The sequence below is a fragment of the Vanessa tameamea genome, chromosome 31 (assembly GCF_037043105.1).
Source record: "Vanessa tameamea isolate UH-Manoa-2023 chromosome 31, ilVanTame1 primary haplotype, whole genome shotgun sequence".
NCBI lineage: Eukaryota > Metazoa > Arthropoda > Insecta > Lepidoptera > Nymphalidae > Vanessa > Vanessa tameamea.
In genome coordinates this window covers 4,230,973-4,254,440 of record NC_087339.1, presented here as the reverse complement: position 1 = coordinate 4,254,440, position 23,468 = coordinate 4,230,973, and the positions used below count along the sequence as shown (strand labels likewise).

General features: G+C 42.7%; 1 protein-coding gene across 10 annotated transcripts in view; it reads right to left on the bottom strand.

Annotated features, from left to right (window-relative positions):
* Positions 1–23,468, bottom strand: part of LOC113394110 (uncharacterized) — a 43,192-nt gene that overhangs the window by 1,565 nt on the left and 18,159 nt on the right. For 3 of the 10 annotated variants that reach the window (XM_064220114.1, XM_064220116.1, XM_064220115.1), the window contains exons 17-43: positions 22,986–23,074; positions 22,306–22,456; positions 21,983–22,103; positions 21,491–21,774; positions 18,011–20,916; positions 16,953–17,032; positions 15,058–15,153; positions 14,539–14,640; positions 14,150–14,290; positions 13,083–13,187; positions 10,835–11,059; positions 9,582–9,961; positions 9,229–9,379; positions 8,808–8,955; positions 8,381–8,478; positions 7,764–7,883; positions 7,367–7,436; positions 6,822–6,943; positions 5,434–5,556; positions 4,845–5,079; positions 3,631–3,776; positions 3,248–3,319; positions 2,417–2,503; positions 1,945–2,056; positions 911–1,866; positions 693–768; positions 140–220 (exon numbers count right to left, since the gene is read on the bottom strand). In XM_064220114.1, the coding sequence (XP_064076184.1) occupies positions 140–220; positions 693–768; positions 911–1,866; positions 1,945–2,056; positions 2,417–2,503; positions 3,248–3,319; positions 3,631–3,776; positions 4,845–5,079; positions 5,434–5,556; positions 6,822–6,943; positions 7,367–7,436; positions 7,764–7,883; positions 8,381–8,478; positions 8,808–8,955; positions 9,229–9,379; positions 9,582–9,961; positions 10,835–11,059; positions 13,083–13,187; positions 14,150–14,290; positions 14,539–14,640; positions 15,058–15,153; positions 16,953–17,032; positions 18,011–20,916; positions 21,491–21,774; positions 21,983–22,103; positions 22,306–22,456; positions 22,986–23,074 (7,277 nt within the window). Of the gene's footprint in view, positions 1–139; positions 241–692; positions 769–910; positions 1,867–1,944; positions 2,057–2,416; positions 2,504–3,247; positions 3,320–3,630; positions 3,777–4,844; positions 5,080–5,433; positions 5,557–6,821; positions 6,944–7,366; positions 7,437–7,763; positions 7,884–8,380; positions 8,479–8,807; positions 8,956–9,228; positions 9,380–9,581; positions 9,962–10,834; positions 11,060–13,082; positions 13,188–14,149; positions 14,291–14,538; positions 14,641–15,057; positions 15,154–16,952; positions 17,033–18,010; positions 20,917–21,490; positions 21,775–21,982; positions 22,104–22,305; positions 22,457–22,985; positions 23,075–23,468 lie in introns of all 10 variants that reach the window. The other 7 variants (XM_064220119.1, XM_064220120.1, XR_010309802.1 and 4 more) reach the window with 7 other exon arrangements.

Below are 23,468 nucleotides of genomic sequence, written 5' to 3'. Positions count from 1 at the left end.
TTCATATCAACATTCGCGTTGGAATATCGTACCCGACCTGATCTGACGTACGGCTCGACTACATATTAAATCCGCGTAACTCAACGGGCGGCCATGTTTGGCGGTTACGGGTGCGCTCAGAAAGTGTGTTCGAACTCACCGGGTCTATGTTGGGGGGGCGAAGTCCCGCCGCTGTCGCAGGCGCTCTCGCACGTCATCGAGCTCACGGACGATTGGACACCTGGCGGATATACCATCAGACTTCATATGAAAAGAACAAAAAATGATCCGTAAATAAGCCGTATTTCCGAACGCAGTTCTGCAACGATTCGTTAAAAACGAAGGGTTTGTACTCGGCGATGGACTTTGGGATCTAAGGTGTCGCGTCCTTTGACCGGTTGCAGTTCCACTGGCTCACTCACTTCGAACCGCAACGCGACAATACCAAGTACTGTCGGTTCGGGGGTAGATTATCCTATGAGTTGCTTGCGCAGAGCCCTACCACCGAGCACGGTATCATCATCGTCACCGAGGGCGCGATTTGAGATTAACGAAATCAAAGATAGGCAGTCCTGACGGTAGACCGAGGAACTGGTACGAAAATGTACTCATGAAAGAAAAAACTCTCTCGTTAAGTCTGTTTGAACAAAATACAGAGGCATCCGCGGCAGACGTCGGTGCCTATCGGTGGGGGGTCAGACGGGGCGACTCACTGTGGCTGTGCGGGCGCTCGGGCCACGCGCGGGGCTGCGGGCGGGAGAACAGCGACTCTTCGCGCTCGCAGGCCTCCTGCGGACAGGCGCACCGTTAGCACGTCAGCACGTCAGCTCGCACGGAGCGGATGCGAGCAGTTTAGTGGAACACAAGTCTCAGGTTCGTCAACATTGACCGAAGCCCTACGGCTACAGTCGATGCCGACGGTGGGACGTACCTGCCCTTTGTAGAATTTGGAGTCCGTGACGTAGTGGATGGTCACTTCGTTGTTCAGCTTCGAGCCCGCTCTCAATCTCTGGAAATACGGCAGCTCCCCGTTCACGTAGGGAGTGGACTCGTCGACCTTCGAGTGCGGGTTCGGTTCCTGCTTGTCGTTGAACAGTGCGTTTCGGAAGACGTTCCTGTCCTCCTGCCCGAAGGGCGTGTACAGCCCGCAGTACTGCTTCTCCTCGTCCTTCTTCAGAGGAGTGCCGATCGGCTCCGGGCGCTGGATCGGATTCGCGAACAGGGAATCGTTTTCGTAGTTCCGGTTGTGGTCCGGTCGCGTGCCTATCGGGTTGGGGGACACGACCTTCGGGGCCTGATCGTCGAAGTATTCGGGCGTCAGAAAACTTTTCTGTGGATTCTCGTCCGGCGTTTTGAACAGGGAGTACCCTTCGTCGTTCTTCTGCGTGAACGACGCCAGATTCATGATGCGGTTCTGGAAATCGTTTTCGGGCATCTTGGGGGAGTTGCGTGCGGGTTCCGCGTACGCTTGCGGCGTGTACACGTTCGGGTTGACGTAGTTGTACTGGGGCTGGTTGAAGGCGGGCGTCATCTGAGGATTCTGGTTCCTGATACCCATCAGGTTCTGCTGGTGCATCATCGACATCAACGGGTTCCGGATGGTGTACATCCCGTTCGACGTGGGGGTGATGGTGGCCTGGCAGGGGGCCGGCGGCATGGGGATGGGATCGGGGATCCGGATCTCGGCCTTGCTCTGCGCGGGGTTCGCGATCTGCACGGGAGGGAGGTTCGGGTGGAACATGGGGTTCCGCAGGGTGACCATCTTGGCTCCCTCGTGTCTCTGCTCCGTCGTCTCCGCTGCGGCTCTCTTGGCCTTCTTCTTGGCCTTCTTCGACTTCCCGGCGGGCTGAGGCGGCGCCTCCGGCACGATGATCGTCTTCGGTGGTTCTGCAACGAATACCACTCTTATTAAAAAAGCTAAAGGTAGCGACGCCAGGTAACCAGGTGACGAGAATGCGTGCGTACCGTTGTGCGCGTGCGTGGAGAACATCATGAGCGAGGGGTCGGCGGTGATGACGGGCGGCGCGCGCGGCGCGGGCGTGGGCGCCGCCTCGAGCTGGCTGTGGCGCCACAGCGGCTGGGGACACTCACGGTTAGGCTGCTGCTGCTGCTGAGGGTCTCCTCTCAATTGGAGAAGTTTTAGAGCGTATTCCGTCGAGTTACTCCGATGCCACACGTGGCAGATATTCGTACGTCAAATGAAGGTTTTACTAACGACACCTTTTCACGTTTTCCTTCAACGCTAAACACGAGACAAGCCAAAAATCGATCGGCATCATCTAATATTGATTACATTGCTTTTACCAGCACTGGCAGTTCATAAAATAGCTTTTAGACGTACAGATGTAATGTATCAGTTATTGGTATTGGCGTATATATTTTTATTATTCTGAATTTAAAAGTAACCATGTCATCGTTGAGACAGTTGCACACTTACGACAGACTTGATGACGGGCGCCTCCTTCTTCTCGTTAGGTTGGACACGCGTGAGCGTTATGCCGGGCGGTAGTTTGAGATCCGCAACCTGAAATGTTGAACGAGATGACATTAAACATTTTTTTTTTATTAAGGAAATACTAATATTCCTATCCACCCTTCCCTTTGAGCTCATCACTCGTGTTAGGAGTGGGGACAACAGTAGCCCGAGGAGTCAGGATCGATTTTGAGACTTTTTACATCGCTAGGCGGCCAACCAGTGCGCTATTGACGCTTCGACATTATTTAAATGCCATGGATTCGAATATAATCGAATAATTGAGTTTCGTTTTGAAGGGTGAATTAGTCAACTACAGGCACGAGGGACATAACATCTTAGTTCCCAAGGTTGGCGGCGCTTTGGCGAAGTAAGGAACGGTTACTAATTCTTAGAGCGCCATTGTCTATGGACAGTGGTGAACATTTATTATCAAAGTCGATTTTCATAGACAAATCATTTAAAAATGAAGTTGAGTTTCTTGCCGGTTCTTCTCGATAGAATCTACATTCCGAACCGGTGGTAGCTTCACTTAATATAGTTTGTTAAATGACGTTTCAAAAGTGCTCGTAAAAGCCTACTCGAATAAAGTATATTTTGATTCGAATCCCTTTATAAGTTTTGCACGGTGATTATTAACAATTAAACAAAGGTTTGTTAGTAATTATGAATGAGAATTTTATTCTAGATCCGTTCAAGTTCACTTAAATGGTTAAAATACTCTTCAAGACGTCCATTGTTCCAGACAGACAGACCGACGTGGTTTTATACTAAATAGTGATACATATTTCTTACTTGGACACCACTACTGAGTTGCTCCATGATGCTGCAAGATGCAAGTTTCTCTGGTTCACTCGTACTTTGGTTCTGAAAATATTAAAACGTCATCACAGTTCAGTTTGATAATCTTGGTAACGTTGGTCTACTGGCCGGGTTTGAGATCATTGATCTCGAGATCCCGGGTTAAAACTCAAGGTAGAATATCTGATGAGTGGGCGGTACCTACCCAGACGGGCTCGCACAAAGCCCTCCCACCAATAATAATGTCGTTGCGATGTATTAATAAATCATTAATTAATACACACACTAGCGAATTTTTTTTTTTTTTTATTTTTAAAAGTAGAACTCGTATAATCTCAGACAATTCCAACTATAATAAAATTACCAAAGAATCGAACCTTTTTAGTAACAATCTCTAATGTCGTGTCCGGGGTTATGTTGATGACGTGAGGTTTTACTTGAGTCTCCTTCTTCTTCTCCTTCTTATTGGATGGTTGTTGATGCTGTTGTTGTTGTGCGGCTTTCGCTTTCGTTGATGGTGTCGCTGAAAAATGAAATTAACAGAGATTTAGTTTCTATTGTCTATTCCTCGTTTTGATCTCCTAGGGGTCAAAATACTCGCATCGCATTTGACGATGCGCGCGGCTAGAGATCAGAGATAAAAACAAACTCGTAACCCCTACTTTCCGTTTGCATACGGTACAGAGAACGTTTTTGGGCAATGGTATACGCATATATAATAAGATACCGGGAAATGTAACCAATTTAAAAAGTTTATTAAGACTAAAATAATAAATAAATCTTATTATTCATTAAATTAGTACTTTTTAGAAAAAAACGCCTGGATTTAGTCTCGGGTTCCGTCACGGGACACTAATTATTGTAAATCTGTTTACTTGAAAAAAGCAACTACGCGAGTTTCTTGCCGTTTCTTCTCGCTGGAGGCTGTATCCGAAACGGTGGTGGTGTTTAAATATCGACTAATAATACTTACTATTCATTAAAAGAATACTTTGTAGAAAAAAACGCCTGGATTTAATCTCGGATTCCGTCACGGGACTGATCGAACACTAATTACGAAACAGCATTGTGAATCTGTTTATTGAGAAGAGCAACTACGCGAGTTTCTCTAAAGGCTGTATTCGAAACGGCGGTAGTGTTTAAATATTGACGATTCAAAAACGGTTCATTGTGAAGTTCACTTGAAACATCATCATCATCCTGTCTTATCCCAATTTTACTCGGGGTCTTCTTCTTTTATTTATTTATTTAAAAGATACATCAACATCACACATATTCAGCACTTATAAATAACAGATAAAACAAGAGAAAAAAATTAGGACCTGATATGATTGACAATTACAGATGTACACAACGTTCACACAAAGAAAAAAAAAATAAAACTTATTGTCTACCTGTTGAATTTAAGTAATAATTAATTAAAACTTCTTCCATACTTCTCTGTCGGACGTCATCGAGTTTACTTGAATAACATACTAATAATAAATAACGATTTGATTTGATCTTCAGAGTCCAACCTGACACTTGAACTTCCCTATTTTGCATTACGAATTCAAATATATTGAAAAACTTTTAAACGAATCAAACAAACCTTTCCCTTCCTGTTTATTCTCTTTTCCCTTCTTATCTTCTTTCTTAACCTCTTTCCTTTCATCTTTCTTCTTCTTCGGTTCCTCCTTCTTCGTTTCGTTCTTGTCCTTTTTATTGTTCTCTACTTTCAGTGGTTCCGGTTTCTTCTCCTTCTTGACCTTAGCTTCTTGTTGCTGCTGCTGCTGGTGCTGCTGCTGCTGCTGCTGCTGCTGCTTCTTTCTTTCCTCTTCTTCTGCCTGTGAACAAAAATTGAACAGTGTCATTATATCGCTCGAAACTTGTGACTTTTCCAAATAATTTTGGATTTAAGGTGTAGTTTTTCCAAGAAACCTGATCTGTTTCATTCATTTAATCAAAATCCTTTGGATTATAAAAGTTGCAGGATATTATTGGGTTATATACGTGACAGGTTTTTATCCAATACATGCTGTAGTCTCCGAGTATTCCTTCACCGCTGAGCACGAAATGAATTATAAATAATCAGAGCCTAAAAATCTGTGCGTTTCCCCGGCCTTGAACTCGGAATCTTTACTTCTAATTTAAGTCTTCTAATCACACACAAAACCCCTCCTCTCACTTGATTTACTCACCTGTTGCTTAGCTAACAATTTCCTTTGTTTATTAGACATCGGTTGGGGTTCGACGACCGGCGGTGTGACTTTCTTCTCCTTCGGCTTCTCCTCCGGTTTCGGTTGCGGTTCTTTCTGTTTCTTCTGAAACATATATAACAAAACATTAGTTTCTTTTTTTTTTTATGGCATTGGTTGGCGGACGAGCATATGTGCCACCTGATGGTAAGTGGTCACCACCGCCCATAGACAAAGCCGCTGTAAGAAATATTAACCATTCCTTTCATCACCTATGCGCCACCAACCTCGGGAACTAAGATGTTATATCCCTTGTGCCTGTGATTACACTGGCTCACTCACCCTTCTAACCGGAACACAACAATACAGAGTACTGTTATTTGGCGGTAGAATATATGATGAGTGGGTGGTACCTACCCAGACGGGCTTGCACAAAGCCCTACCACCAAGTAACACTAATTGTAAAAAAAAATATATATATTTTTTGTTAACAGTACCTCAAAATCAAAAGACAATCGCACCAACACACTCGCCACCAATTTTTGGAACTACGATGGTACGTCATTTATGCCTGTGGTCTATTCCAATCAAAAAACGAATATATATAAACAAAACTTAGTTTTACGTATTCTATGCGATTTACTAAAGTTTCACACAAAACAGTTTTATATTCCGATCTTGTAGGAATTATAACAAATATTTTTCTAATGTTGACTTATTTGTAACCACACTAAATTATTTTAAAAATTTAATTAAAAATGCTTTAGATAATCATAATTAGAGTTACTTTTAAAGAAGATGTAATTTGATGTATTTTTACTAATTTATTATTGTTAACATTATTTTATTTTAATTAAATGCTCTTGTGTTCAGATTTTATATTAGGTTAGATTAGATAATTAATATATTAAATTAAATTCATATCATTGGATTCAAATTGCTCTAATTCTGTATTATTTGTAAGTGGAAACTTAATTGGTATCTGTATTACCTTTTTTAATCATATATTTGTGTATTATGTTACTGTTTGTTTCCCAAATAAAATAAATAAATAAATAAAGTTATGTATTGCGCGCTAGTAACAGTTCCTGATTGATATTACTAGTCTAATGTATAACACAATAACAGCTCAATTTAAATTAACTTCTTATATGCACTTTATTTTCACTTCCAAAGTGCCGATAACAGTTTCGTCGACGTTAAAAAAAAAACATTTATTTGCAAATCCATAATGAATATCATAGATTAATCAAGCTCTCGACCGATAACGTCGTGTCGATTTGATGTTAAATATTTAGCTCTTGTGGTTAGTATAATATATTGGCGGTAAGATATACGACCTGGTGGTACCTCTCCTGGCATTGGAGTGGTCAATGGAATCACAATATTACCTTCTCTTTCACGGATCCCTTGGCTAGCTGGTTGATGTGAGCGATCGCTTGCTCCCACGACTGTTTCTTCTGACTCTCCGTCTGTTTCTGGGCTTGAGTTCGATTTTCACTCATTTTCAACACTGCAAAGTTTTTTTCATAACAATAACGTGTCTAGATATTCATAATCAAGGCTATTGATAACACTTTTGATCCGTTGTTTTACAAAATTAAATGAAGTATAGATTGTTTCCACCGAGAAGAATTGCCAAGGAAGTCAGTAGTTATATTTGTGTTTAAATCTTGTTTTGACCTAAACTTGTGTGCTCGTACGTAAGTCTGCGTTCACTTAAACGAGCACGCGCGTGTACACGTCACTTTCATCTCAATTATCATGAGGAACCTTACAATTTTTTTAATATCTGGTTGAATTTATCAATTTCCATAGTTATATGGTTGTAAAAGTCTACTCGAATAGAGTATATTTCAATTTAATTTATTGGACGAGCGTGAATTTAATATTCTTGTATTCTTCAAATAGAATAGTTATCGGATTGGGGACGTACCGGTGAGATCGTCGGTGAGTGCCGGTGCGACCGGCCGATGTATCGTCTCGATTTCTGGTTCCATCTCTCGCTGGAAAATCAAGTATATTTATTAAACATGTTATAACAATTCATCAATTTACTGTGATAAGGCAGACTATCGAATGAGCCACGTGCTGGTAAGTCATCAGGAATAAGCAAGATCTACAACCAAACGTCATGTTTGATTTACGTCTGTTAGTGATGGTATCAATTAAACTTATCCGTGACGAAATTACGTCTCAAATATTTGTATTTTTAAATCACTATTTTGAATGTTAAATGTGATGATGAACGTGAAAAAGATTCAAGGGCGCCGACTGGCGGGCAAAGTGACCGCTCGGGGGCAGCGTGCATGGGAAGCGGAAGGCGTGCGCACCGTCCGCGGGCGCTCGGCGGGCGGCGCGCCCTGCAGCGCGCGCGCCTCGGCCAGCCCGCGCTGGCACTCGGCCAGCCGCCGCGCCAGCTCCGCCACGCGCCGCTCCGCCGCCGACAGCTCCTGCAACGCACGGACACTCTGCTTCAACATTTTGCTTTCCTCATCATTATCGAGTAACAGACGAGACATAAAAGATAAGTTTACATTATCAAACCAAACCAAATCAAAGTCCTTTATTCAATATGAAAGCACTACGCTCACTCGCTGATCGTCAGATTAAACACTACCACCGGTCCGGGAAAAGGAACACCCTGACCCGAGACGAACCGGCGAAAGAAACTCAGCGGGTCTTTTTTTTATTAAATGATTATATTGTTTATTATGTTATATGACATGAGAAAGAGACAGAATGATCGTCTGGACGCATAACGCTTTTTCTTTACGGGACATCTTTTGCTAGTTCAATGAACTCTAAGCCGCGTAAAGGAGCTTCGTTCCAATAAAATTATTGTTAAGATCGAGACCGAGACGACTGTTTCCCTCTCCTTTGAGAAAGGAAGGGGCGTAAATATGTTATGGTAACCGGTGACCGAGACGGCCATCGCGCGATACCTTACCTTGGCAGTCGTATTGACGAGAGTCGTGCAGTCCCCGAGCTGCTCCGCCACCAGTTGCATTTTCGCCTGCTGGGCCGGATTTAGTTTCTGCTTCTTGCCTGTCGGTTAAGCATGGACGTTGAACGATATTTCACTACCAAATATATAATTCCCATTCGCATTGCAAATATAAAAACATGGTGTTAAAATTAAAAAAAAAAAAAAGAAAAGCAATTGTAGAAATGTCCCAAACTAATTAAGGAATTACTAATATTCCGATTTACCCCTTTTTTAAGCTTATCACTTGTGTTAGGAATGGGGAAGACAATAACACAGGGGGTCAGGCTCGATCCTGCGACGTTTTACATCGCCAGGCGGCTCGTAAGCCGTTGTCGGCATGTAGCGTGCAGTAATCTGTCAGAGGCTTTAAGTAGAACAGGGGGGGGACCTCGCTTGCGCGCGGCGAGCGCGGCGCGCGCGGCGTGCAGGTCTCGCGCGGCGGCCGCGTGCGCGCCGTGCAGCGCCGCGTGCGTGGCGCGCGCGTCGCACAGCTCGCGCCGCAGCTGCTCCAGCTGGCTCAGCAGGCGCGACTCCGTCTGCGGGCGGGAGAGACCATTATGCCACCCTGACCGATTTCGGCCACGGACCCCGGCCGGCTCCGCACACAGCTGTATTCGCAGACACAGGTGCACTCTCCAATTCCTTACTCTCGTAAGTTTAAGACTAAGAGTGCCCGACGTGGGATTCGAACCCAGGATCTCGGGATCTCCGGCTCTATATCCAGCCACTAAACCGACGAGGCAGTCGGCCGTTATATTAAATATATAATGTAAGCCTAAAGTACGTAAATTGACCACGCTCCCCCCTACCTTCTTAGCTTTCTGGCGCTGTTTCTTCGCTCGTTTCTTGCCCCTGTCCACGTGCCTTGCTGGACCCTCGATGTACTGCAGGAGCGCGTCCAGATCGCGAGGGTCCTCCGCCCTGTTATTGCAACCACCGCGACCTCGCCAACACGAGCCACTTAAAAAGAAAACAAGATTATAAAAACTTCAGCAGACAAGTAAAAGAAAATCCATATTTATATGAGAACGGATTACTTTTGTAATTATTATTAATTTGAATTTTTTTATGTATTAAATTCAATCGGTGTGTTTTAAACTTTGGAACAGTTAAGAATTAAGTTTAATGCATTGTTAAAGTTGTTTTAAATTCGAGAACTCACCCTGAACACCCGGAGCTCGTTGAGAACACGCTAGTATCTCTACTTGACATCGAAGCCGTGTTCTGTTGCTGTCGACTCTGTCGCATTTGCTGTTGCTGTGGTTGTTGCTGCTGCTGCTGCTGCTGCTGCTGTTGTTGTTGTTGTTGTTGCTGCTGCTGCTGTTGTTGTTGGTGCTGCTGTTGTTGTTGCTGCTTTTGTTGTTGCTGCTGCTGCTGCTGCTTTTGTTGTTGCTGCTGCTGCTGCTGCTGCTGTTGTTTCAATAATTGTTTCTGCTGTTGTTTCATCTGGTATTCCTTCTGTAGCAGTTGTTGCTGCTGCAGGTGATGTTGTTTATGAAGCTGCATCTGACGTTGTCGGATCAGTGCGTCGTGCCTTTCTTGCTGTTAAATTTAAAAAGTATGGTATTTAATCTACACGTTCTATTTTTCCCTATAGCCTATTATAATCGCGCAACAACCCTCAGAGCAACATACTATGTAATGCACCGCAAACGGTTCACCGTGACATCATATCTATTTACAATATAATGCTTTGCAACGTATCTACTTGTTCGGTCTACTTTAGAAGTTCAAATAACACTACGAACATTCAAAATGAATTTTTTTCGCGTACCCACAATGGACACCATGGGTTACTATCGAGCTCTCGGCCATTGAGATCGCCTCAATTAAATGTCAATATTGTTTATTGGACACACTCTTATGGTCGGTGTTAGTTTAATTTTTATGTCATAGGTTGGCGGTCGAGCACATGGCGCTGTAAGAAATATTAACCATTCCTCACATCACCAATGCGCCACCAAACTTGGGAACTAAGATGTTATGTCGCCTGTGCCTGTGGTTACACTGGCTGACTCATCCTTCAACCCGGAACACAACAATACCGAGGACTGTTGTTTGGCGGTAGGCAGACGGTAGGCGGTCTGACGAGTGGGTAGGGTGGGACCCCGGCTTGCCCAAAGCCCTGCCACCAAGCTTTTCTTATATGTAGTCTATCCGATCAAATAAGATATAAAAAGCAGTGAGCAATTTAATTTTTTTTTATACTATCCGGGTCCACATATGAGTCTTCACCTGATGGTAAGTGACCAGTACAGTCAGCAAGAAAGAACCGCACCAGTTGCCCTCACCATGCAGGCCCACAAGATGCCTCTTCACGCCTCATTTTAAGGCACCCAAGTTATTCACTAAGTGATATAGTTATCTGTGTTTAAAATTAAAAAAAAAAAAAAACTTTCATTCGGCTCAACACACCTGTTGTTCTCTGATCTGCTGTTGCTGTTCGGGCGTTAGAGTTGGTTTGTTGTGTATCGGCAAGTCGTATATCGGTTCCGGTTTATTTTGTTGCTGCTGCTGCTGTTGCTGCTGTTGCTGCTGCTGCTGCTGCTGCTGTTGCTGCTGTTGCCCTTGCTGCTGCTGTTGGGCTTGCTGCTGCTGCATCTGTTGCATTTGAGCCTGCTGCTGCTGCTGTTTGTAATGCTACAATTTTTAATTCATCTGCATTAGCTCAAATTTGTGATGATACACTTTTTTTAAATTAACTCTATGTACTGGTATTCTGGGAGGACTGCTATGAATACGTTTAATCAAAAGACATTGAATAAAAGATTAAAGATAAAATTGATTTTATTTAAATAACTAGTCGTGCCAGCGACTTCGTGCGCGTTTGAATTTAATAAATAAGCGTGACTTTATTATTAATTCACATATAATTCTAAAATAAAAGTAAAAGTTAATCCTTATTACATCAGCTATATCTGCCAGTGAGAGTCACGTCAAAATCGGCCCAGCCGTTCCAGAGATTAGATTAAGATTAGAAACAAACAAACAGACAGACAGACAGACAAAAATTGTAAAAAAATGTTATTTAGTTATGTGTACCGTGTATAAATACATATGCATTTAGTTAAAAGTGGTTAATTTAATATTACAAACAGACACTCCGATTTTATTATACGTATAGATAATGGATGTTGCGCGTCCGAGTCAAACACCGAAGTAGTTCTTCTATCTACCAATAGATGACGTTGTGCCTTCTGTTAAATCGCGCTGTCAAGATAATCTCCCGGATGTACTTGGAGATTTCTGATTCTAATATTGTTTCGAGTTTAAATATACGAGTCAGCGTTGCCGAACTATCGACAGTTTGACTATCGATAGTTGACCTCGAAAACTATTCAGGATATCGATAGTACTATATATCGTATCGTATTGATCGATACTATCGATAGTATCGCTAGCTCTCTGTAAGCAATACTATTGGTAGTAGCGATACTATTGCTACTATCGATAGTATCGATAGTTTCGGACTATCGATAGTTTAGATTAAAAGTAATACTATCGGTTCTATCGATACTATATCTAACACCTTAACTATCGATAGTGGAGTATCGATATGCAACACTAATACGAGTTAAGTAAACGTGTGAGTTTTTCATTTTTAACAGACATGGTAATATATACCCGAGACGGCCTAGTGGTCAGTTTATGAATGCATTACATGGATAAGGACGAGACGAGATCTATGCTGGGAAGCGAGACAATTTCACGAAACTGACGGTAAATATTAAAATTTAGTATTTAAGAAAGGAATTTATTATGTATGATTGTTGAATATTTTATTACTAGCGATCCGTCCCGGTTTCGCACGGGTGCATTGCTGATACTAAATATACTACAGAATGTCTTACAACGTTCATAGCATTTTGTCATTAGACAATACAAACCGCTACGACCCTGCGTTTTAAATCTGTAATATCTTCGAAAATATTCATTTAAATTACACGCTGTAAAGGGCCATATCGATCTATATTAAATGAAAAATATATTTAAGGTACTTAATTAGATAAGGATTAACGCCGTATTACTTGAAATCGCTTCGTAAACAAGCCATTATTTCTCGTAAAAAGTAAAAGATAAAAAATGGTTACTGTGGGCTATCCCTAAGAATGTCTATCACATTTATATTCATTACTATTATTTTTTTTTACGGCATATGTTAGCGGACGAGCTTACGGGCACCTGATGGTAAGTGGACACCACCGCCCATAGACAGTGACGCTATAATAATAAATAATAAATATTGGACAACATCACATACATAACTCTGATCCCGATGTAAGCAGCCAAAGCACTTGTGTTATGGAAGATCAGAAGTAACGACGGCACAAACACCCAGACCCGAGACGACACAGAAAATTAATGAACTTTTTCTACATCTACTCGGCCGGGAATCGAACCCGGGACCTCGGAGCGGCGTACCCATGAAAACCGGTGTACACACTTCTCGACCACGGAGGTCGTCGTATATATAGGCTATAAGAAACATTCCTTACATCGCCAATACCAACCAACCTCGGGAACTAAGATATTACGTCCCTTGTGCCTGTGTTACACTGACCCACCCTTCAAACCGGAACACAACAATACTGAGTACTGCTGTTTGGCGGTAGGATATCTGATGGGGGGGCGGCACCCACCCGGACGGGCTCTTTAAGCATACCTGCAATCGTATCTGTTCCATTGCGTTCGCATTAACCTTCCCCTCCGCCTTCAACGCTGCCTGCAAATTCACCTGGACGGGTATCGAGCGCTGGAGCGCCTGCAACTAAAACCATATCTAATGAACCGGTTCTAATCATTATAACAGTTCAACAAAAAAAATCAACGATGTTTATAGCAATTCAAAACCTTCTTGAAATATCACTTATGTAATCCCTTTGAGGGATAAACATCAAAAACAATGCACAAACAACTGCCTTGTACTTTAAAAACGGAAGCCGAGTTACCGAATTGTAGAATAACTTGTAACTTCCAACATTAATTAAGGCAAAACTCGAAACGAAATGATTTTTTAATTTAAATACTTAAATCGAAACAAAAAAATAAAGAGTTCTCGCAACCAAAACTCCTTGGAAGTTTCTAGATTCAGAGGCTACATTTCGTTTGCCAGCATTAACTGAGGCAAAATCTAAACAAGAGAATCGGATTATGAAAAATCCTCTTTTAGTACTTGTCAACGTTACATATAGAACTCCTGTGCAACCTGCTAGACTAGCCGACTTAGGCTGAGAGATGTGTGTCAATATATTTAGATAAGATGCGTTAATGGCCGAGACGGCCCAGTGGTTAGAACGCGTGCATCTTAACCGATGATTTCGGGTTCGAACCCAGGCAGGCACCGCTGAATTTACATGTGCTCAATTTGTGTTTATAATTCATCTCGTGCTCGGCGGTGAAGGAAAACATCGTGAGGAAACCTGCATGGGTCTAATTTCAACGAAATTCTGCCACATGTGTATTCCGCCAGCCCGCATTGGAGCAGCGTGGTGGAATATGCTCCAAACCTTCTCCTCAAAGGGAGAGGAGGCCTTTAGCCCATAATAAACATACATACATACATACATAATCAGCCTGTAAATTTCCCACTGCTGGACTGCTAATGCTAAAAAAAAATGCGTTAATGGTAGGGATATCCCCAGGGGGATAGTGACTCAAGGCTGTTTCAGAAGATGAAGATGAAAATATCACGTTAAACCGATACAACGAAATACATTTTTATAAAATAACCTTTGGTTTAATTTCCGGTTTCTCAGTCACGACCATCTTCGCCATTTTATCGGCTAGCTGTTTCTGTTGGTTCTCGATCGCCTGCCGCTTCTGCTGCGCCTGCGCAGGTGTCAGCGTCGGCGGAAGAGTCTTGGGGAGGGCCTGTGAATATTCATTATTAATTGATACAGTACGCTTTCACAAACTAAACTATCAAAGGCCTGTCTTTTTCTTTCGACAGTTGCAAGCGGAGCGAGCGGGACAGCAAATAAATACGCCATTCACAAAAGGATTTTTAATTTTTTTTCCCGGTTTGAATGAAAAAAAAATACATTTTGGCAATTAGCAATATATAATATTTACTCTAAAGTACTGTATTCGGTAAAAAATTATACTGGTTGGGTACTCACTGGTGGTGTTGAAGATTGCTGCGGGGTCAATGGGGCTTGGGGAGTTTGCGGAGCCGATGGCAGCTGAGGAGGCGACCGCTCGGGGGTGGAATCAACTTCTCCCTGCGAACGTACAAACACGTGCCTCCACGTCATTCACAAATAACATTGAACATATACCTATTCTATAAACACAAAAAAAAAAGTTATATTACATCAAAATAATGATAACTAAACTTTAAAAAGAAATGAGGGGGGGCGATATTGACGTATTGGGATATAAAGCTAGTTATATTAGACATCCTTGTCGGTCCAAAAGCTAGCATATGAGTCTGCAGATCGCCAAGGTCTCCAGTTCGAATCCAGGATCGAACAAATATATAGTAATTGGGTCATTCTGAAAGGTTAGATATATTGCATTTATCGAGACTGAATAACATCACACTGCGTTGCGTGATGTGCTGGTGGGGGGGGGGGGGCGGTGTTAATTCATTAAAGCGAGGAACCACGCGCGGTTAGTAATAATCAAAATATACATACATTCGTTTTACATTTCTGTTTCTTCTTATTTAATATAGATCGTAATCTTTCCCTCGTCTCGTTGAAGTTACGCGGCACCGGTGTCGTTAATGGCGGCTGGAAATTAATCAAATTAAATGTCATATATTTATTTATGGTATCACAACCTCTGTTTATTTTCACAATTCAATAATCAATCATCGTCGACACTAATTTCTGACAAAAAAAAAAAAGAGCCCGACGACTTTCTGTCGTCGGTACTTCTCAGATATGAGGTATTTCTTTCCTAACGGTAGAATTAACAATACGAAAGTATAAATTTGAATTTAGAATTTGAATATAGCTGATTCCGAGGACGGGACTTTTTTTATAGGTATTCGGACGACCGAATGGTCTACCTGGTGTACTGCTCATGCAGATTGGTGCCAATGGACCATCAATGCCACACCAATACCATTCGTAATGAAGAATAACTAACACGGTAGACACTTTTGTGCACAAATGTGTAACCCGCATTGGAGCAGCGGGGTGGAATATGCTCCATATCCTTCTCCTCAACGGGAGAGGAGGCCTTAGCCCAGCAGTGGGAAATTTACAGGCTGATTATATTATGTTATGTATATGTACACAAACAAACGTTCAGTAGCCATTCCCTCCCCTCAGAGGCAGAACCAATAGCTTCACGTGCTTTTCAGAGCACGGGAGACTTAACCCTGTCAACTTTAAGCTTCGAGCAATAATTCATTATATATTTATATGGTATTTCGCTTTGATATTGAATATATACACAGCGTGAACTCCATGCAACGTCACTCGATTTAACGGCAAACTCCCTAAAGCGTCGAAATCACTCGACTTTGCTTGGTTCAGCTTGTCTTCCATACAATAACGACACATTAAATAATAAAAACCGTTTTTTTGCCGCCAAAATTGGTAAAAACAGCGCAGATGAGCACGTCCTCATGTCACTTTATTATCCGAGGCCGTAATAAACTGTCGACATCATACATACCGAACATTCGAAGAAATCCGTCCTTCATTTTACAAATTGTGATTGCTTGCGTGATTAAAGAAGCTTCGGAAGCAGCAAAATTATTAAAAAAAGTACTCCTTCATCACCAAGTTGCCTCAACATCGCATCGTTACGTATACGTAAAAAAATACAACAAAATTACTGGCGCAGCAAAAGACGTCAGACGTAAATGACAGACCGTACGCAAGAGCGTTCAAATAAGAATTGTTTTATCAAATCACTAAGACTAGTCTGAAATATGAGAGAGATCTTAAATCGTGTTTGTAATCCATCTCGTGCTCGGCGGTGAAGGAGAACATCGTGAGGAAACCTGCACGTGTCTAATTACAACGAAATTCTGCCACACGTGTATTCCACCGACCCGCATCGGAGCAGCGTGCTGGAATATGCTCCATACCTTCTCCTCGACGGGAGAGGAGGCCTTAGCCCAGCAGTGGGAAATTTACAGGCTGATTATGTATGTTTATGATTATGTATAGTCTGATATAAACTTTTTTTTTTCTAATACAGATCTTTCTTCTCTCCATTCGACGACAACTCTCTATAACGTCCAAATAGACACAGTCCCTTGAGTGACGTCACATAGAGGTTACATGATAAACACAAATTGATATTAAAAAGAAACCACAGAGATTCTTTAGTCGGTTTTAATTTAACGATTAATAGTCAAGTGTGATTATACATTAAATGGAGGAATTTAATTTGATTAAAATACAAAACCCACAGCCAAGTGCACGACCCGGAATTTGAAACGAAGACCTCGAGATCTGCAGCCTCACGAGCCGCTAGACTACCGAGACATTATCGCGGGCGAGTTGAGTCATCTCACATTTCAATCGGAAGTAACCAAAGTCATACGAAGAAGGGAAAGAGTTACAATTACCGCATGTCCGAATACGGTGCAATAGCAGCAGTTGCAGGGCTGGTCGGCGGGACCCTCGCCAGCACAGCTTCCGTGGCCAACTGTGAAGTACAACAATGAATAGATCAATTCAATGGCACAGTAGTACATTCATTAGACACCAGAAACTTGCGAGTGAAGCGTAGACTTCGATCGTCACCACGCTTTTGCTAAAGTTGGTACTTTGTGTGTTTACAAGTCTGAAGATCTGCTGATTAAGTTACGTGCAGTTTAGATTTAGATTAGATGCAATTTAGATTATGTAAAAATTGCATTTTAAATGGTTATTTGGTTATGGCCACATACATACATTTTAGAATTAATTAAGAATAAATTCATTTAAGTAATGTTGTTTTTTTTCTAGAACCTACGCTGACGTCGTCCTCAATTAGTCTATTTAAGTAAACAAATAGGAACTCTTTTTTAACAAGGTGTTCCACGACACTTTTTGGGACGAAGTTCTTTTACGCGGCTTACAGTATAACGAACTGGGGAAAAACGTCCCGTGAGGACAAAGCGCTGTGCCGTCTCTGGATGACCTTATTCTCTCTAATTTAAACTAATTTTTTGTTATTGTTTTAATTCACAAGAGACTTTGACAACAATTTAATATCTTAGTCTTTTAATTATTCTATACTTTAAAGAGGACTTTTTCTTTAAGAAAATACCACACTCGTAGTGCTCGCAAAACATACGTTGCTTAAATACATCCACTTATTTGTATAAAGCCTGCGCTGGTTTTGAACTTGGGTCAGCGAGGACACTATCACATGACCCCCCGTCCCCGCAATAGTTGACCAAGCGTAAAAAATATATTCTATCAGCCTCGTTCCGAGCACACACCATTATTGTATACTGCGATCTGGTTTAGGTGTTTTACCCATAAGAAAACCAAAGTTATTCAATGGAATGTGACCGGAACGGAGCCGAAGAGCCGTCATAATTGAAGACCTGCCCATATTGACACCTCAAACCAAAGAAAATATATCGTTAATAGAGGTCTAGATATTAATGTTTGCGTGTGTATTAGTGTAACTCACCTTTACAGACATGCTGCTGATGGCTCCCGTTCTCGCAGGCCTTCGGCGGCTGTTTCGGCTTCTGCACCACCTTCTTCTCCTTCTTCTTGTCGTCTAGAACGTTCTTGTTTTTATCGTCGTAGCACTTCACTATATCGCCCAAGCACACGGACGAGACGTCGGAATCTTTACACGCATCACAGACGCAGTCGTTCGTCCACTTGCAGCTGTTCTTGGGCGTATCGCAGACGTCGCTCTCCGACTTCGTCTGGCCGTTCCTCGACATGTTCCTGAACGCGACGGCGTTCAGCGTCTGCTTCGCGTTTCGGAGCGCCTGCGCCGAATACTTCGCCACCAGCTCCTTGTCTTTGTCTTTCAAATCAGTTTCCACTTCGTCCGTTTTCAGCGTTTCTTCTATATCCAGCAATTTGGCGTCGATGCTCGAACATATTGTGATTACGTGTTTTTTATATGTCTCCGGGACGGGAAGGCCTTGCGTTATGTACGACTTTATGGCATTGAAACTATCTAAGAGGGATTTTTCCCCCTTCGAAGTGAGTACCGCTTCGCATTTCGCTAGAAGAGCGTAACTCTTGCACTTTTTATCGTCGTCCTCGTTATGCGGCGGTATTTCCTCTTTCTTGACGGGTTTCGGCGGTTCCTGGTTTGTCTTCTTGACGATTCTAACGTTCGCTTTGCCGATAATCTTGCTTAGACCTCGAGCTGCGAGGATCTCTGCTTCGCTCGCTTGAGTTTGCACGACTTTGGTGGGCGGAGCCATTTTGGAGAACGAGTCTCTCAGCATGTCTTCCAATTGCTCTAATCTATACAACATTACGAGCCATTCGTCTCCGGTTAAGCCCTTTTTGGGTAACGTCTCCATGTACTGTCGATTTGTTTCTTTCAAACGATTCATGAAATAATCTTTCTTTCTATCGTTGGACATCGTCGAAAAATCCGGAGCATTGTCTAACTTCCTTACTTCCAATCCCGTCAATTCCTGGATAACATTGATAGCTATTTCCGGATCCAGAAATATCCAGGTCACAAGCTGCTGTGACTCGGCACATCGTCGGACGACGTCCAGATATTTAAACTTGAGACTTTTCACAGCCGACTTTTTATCGTCGGACATTTTCGACAATTTAACTATTAACAAATCTAGAGTGTTACCAGCAAACGTGCTCAGTAATTTATTTATCTGTTTAAGCGTTTCTTTCGAAGCCGAACACCCTTCGTTATCTGAATCATCATTGTTTCTATTTAGTTCATCTATCTTTTCGATAATTTTATCACTTTCGCTGTTGCACTGCTTCGACGCGAGGTCTTGAATCGATGAGTAGAATTTGTCTAACATTACTTCAATTTCATTTTCTAATATATCAATTGGTATACTTTTAAGTTTGGTTGCGACGTTGTGTTTCCATGAATTGAACCTCGATTTTACGATATCCCGCAACTCGGTCATACTTAGCGCATCCTTAACGGAATTATCGAACAACGTCGAAGCTTTTGAATACATTTCCGTGTTTAAACTATTGCGCGGCAGAAACAGCAGTTCCTTGCCTTCTTCCAGAAACTTCGACAGTTCCGGACTTTTATTCTGTTTGAGGTAATCGAAAGCCTTATTAATAACTACTTGAGCTGATGTAGAAAATAGAAAATCTTTGAAGTCGTCCTTATTGTTTTTACTCTTAACAATGTTCTGCAAATCTTTTTCATCATTTAGTATTTCGGTGATACCTTCGAATTCGAAGACATCGTCATCAGTCTTATATCTACGGTTAATTTTACGCTTGGCAGTGTTTTTCGTTACTTTAATGTTGTCACGCTTCGAAAGTTTCAATTCGCGAATCTGTTTCAGCGTTTCCGGCGTCAATTGAGCGTCATTATTGACATCCGGTAGACTATTCATAATGGACGCGAATTCTGGTAGTTCGGTGCTGGCGTTTGCGAATTCGGACAACTTCGACGCGATCTCCGGCATATTCGCCAACGTTTGCGGCATATTCTCGACTAGCTCCGACAGTTTCGACATCGCAACGTTCATATCAATCGGATCGTCCGCGTCCATTTTTTCTAGAAACTCCGCAGAATTCTTGTCCAGCGTCAGCATGACTTCGACGATTTGCTCCAGAGTGGGAGGCTCGTCGTCGTCTCTCTTCTTGGCGTCCTTGTTATATGAGTTGATTATATTCTGACATTCCTCCATTGCTTTTTTAATTTTCAAACCGAATATAACATATTTGAATACATCTACGTCCTCTTCGTCTTTACCTTCGTTATTGTCCGTCTCTTTCGTTTCATTCGCATCCCTCGCTTGCGCTCGCGCATTCAACGGCACATTAATATCCGGCACTTGAGACTGAAAGTCAATTACTTTGTCATCTTTATTAAATATTTTATTAACAGCTATGATCCTCTGAGATTTCTGCGTGTAGACTGGAATCGGCTCGGTGGTGGTCGGCGACATTTCTTGCAACGGTGGACTCACCGAATCGGGATATTTGCCGTCTATGTCCGTTTGCATCTCGTATTCCTCTTTCGGATTTCCCTCTGGACTATTCAGTGCAAAATTAGCGAATTTAGCGAGACATTCCTTCATCTCTTTGCAAATATCACCCGTCTCTCTTTCGCCTACTATCGTTTCCGTATCGCTTATATTGTCTTCCTTGTCTAACGGGAACGCTTCCGGCGGTTCCGCTTCTGATTTAGCGCTATCTATTTCCTTGTAGGGGGATTTGATGTCCTGGTTGTGGTGGGAGACTTTACTTTTGAGCATTTGTAATATTTTATGGGGTTTGATGATCGATTGGGATAGTTGAGGTTTTAATTTTCGTTTCGGAGCTGATGCCATTTTCTGTAATTTTGGACTCAAATTACGACGTTTCCGTTTCGGTAGATCTGACACGTTGCAATCTGGTAAGCTGAAAATGAATTGTAAAATTCCGTTTTAGAAATAAGTCATTGACCTTAACCCGTGATAAAATCTATTAAAAAAATCGATCCTAAAATTTATCAACGGAGAAAGATTTAATATAGATTCAAATCTAAATACTTTATGTTCAAGAATAATCGTCATGATGACTTTACTGGATTAAATACTATGTCTCCTACTACAAATGTCAAGCTTTTCCGAAACCGGTTTCGAATATAGATTTGACCGAAAACAATGGACGACAAAAATCCCAATTACATTATTGTTATAAAATTAATAATCGCGTACAATTAAATAACTTAAATATATATTTCACTTTAGAGAAAAACCCGCGACCTCACTCGCGGTTTAGGGGTAGGTCACGAGACTAAAATATCGTCAAAATCGGTTGAGTGGTTTGGCCGTGAAAGAGCAACAGACAGACAAACTTACAGAGTTACTTATGCATTTATAACATTGTTGTATAGAAGAAACTCCATGTTAATATTACGGGCCAAACCGTAATGGTCAGTTACGAGTTACGTTGTATCCAATGCATCATATCAAGGAACAAAAGACTCTACCTTTCCCTCTCCTGCCGCAGCTGGTCCTCGAGCCACATCCGCAGCCGATGGTAGTAGAGCTGCTGGTCGCGCATGTGCATCACCTTCCGCCGCACCTGAAACGACACGCACACGGTAGAGGGCGGCCGGCTCCCGCGCGCCGCGCCGCTCACACGCACCTCCTTGAAGCGCTGCAGGTGGTACTCGGGGCACAGCAGGCGGCACGGCGCGTGCGCCGGCGCGGGCGGCGGCGAGCCGGGCGGCGGCGGCGCCGGCGCCGGCCCGCCCACCAGCTGCGTGCACACCTGCGGGCGGGCGGCGCGTCAACCGAAATGGTCTCGTCTCAATAAAAATACACATCCGGCTCGGAGGACCGATTCTAATTGTCAATTGACTAATCGATACCGATGATAATTTTTCATACAGTAGTTTGATATTCTCGCCTCGCAAGGAATTGCGTAGAAATACTATTTTTAACACTTTACATTACCCATAAAAAGTTATCAATCCTACCGTGGATAACCTCTTCTGCTTCCGATAGAGCTGCAACTGTCTTCGGTGCACGTCGGGCAGGCGTCGGTACATGGCCATCAGCTTGCGATCCACTTCCGACAGACCGGCGTGCACGCGACGTCTACGATACAAACACATTCGACTATAATAAACAAAAATATTCGAGTAGGAAAGGTACTCCCAAACTATTTTCTAGGCGACTTTTTTGAACTGTAAAATAGTTTTGTGCCTTGTGCCCTCAAAAATGAAACATTTGAATTCGATTCTTCTGCAAATTCTGCCATATATCAGTCCAGCAGCGGAGCTCAAGCGGAGAGGCGCACCTGGCGTCGCGGTCGGTCCAGCGGTCGCAGTGGCGCAGCACGCGGTCCATGAGGCGCTCGATGGCGGCGATGGAGCGCATGAGGCGCCGCACGGAGCGGCACAGGCGCCCGCCGCCCGAGCCCGACGACGACGACGGGGACGACGACGAGCCTGCCGCGGACATATTATCTGATCTACCACTTCAAACTCCTTCGCGTCACTCGGTTACGTCAAAATTCAATTGTATAAGCAAAATTTTAAGTTATCGAGATCCAGAAGCGGAACGCATGGGCCCACCCCCCTTTAAAGGAGACTCGCGCTTCCTTCCAGGAAGCCCCTTGGCTTCCTGGATGGGGCCTTCAAACATAAGGATAAAGCAGACTCGTGATTTCGATTTCGAAGTACGCGAATAAGACTTTTTTTAAGCGAATGGAATGGGCCGATGGTTTTGGTCAAGACTGAATGTACGCATAGCCAAAGCACCATCGACCAAGATTCCCTTGTGCCTATCTATGGTTAAACTGGCTCACTGATCATTCAAACCGACACTTACTAATACTGTTTGGGAGTCAAATATTTTATAATTTGATGGTACCACCTACCTAGACAGACTTGCGCAAAACCATCAATAATAATTACATAAAACATTTGCAACTGAAACTAAACATCCGAATAGAAACAAAAGAAAGTCGCAACTCACTGTCGTCAAGGTCATCCGTGAAGTTCGAGTCGCTCATATCCAAACCCGAGTTCGACTTGCTCAGACGATCCTCGAACGTATCGGGAGGCCTGGAATAATACACCAATCATTACCGTCTTTACCACAGGGCACAAGAGGCACGTGAACCCCCCCCCCCATCCTGAGATCGCCCCGAAGAACCAACAATTTGTTCCAAACATTTGTGCTCACGTTGACTGCTATGTATAATTTCGAAATTGACATATTTGTAAGAAATAACTAACATACTTATCAAAAGGCCAGTGACGATATGAAAAGTTGAAAACTACAGACGAGCTCTTCGTGAGAGAAATAGATATAATACAGCCATGAGATTGTACGACCAATCAGATTCCTACGAATTTACGAAAATTACCGCACCGTTTATTCGAAACTATACTCAAGGCTGGCTATAAGCAAACAATTTCTACACGGTAGTATTAATATCTACCAGAAGGGATCCAA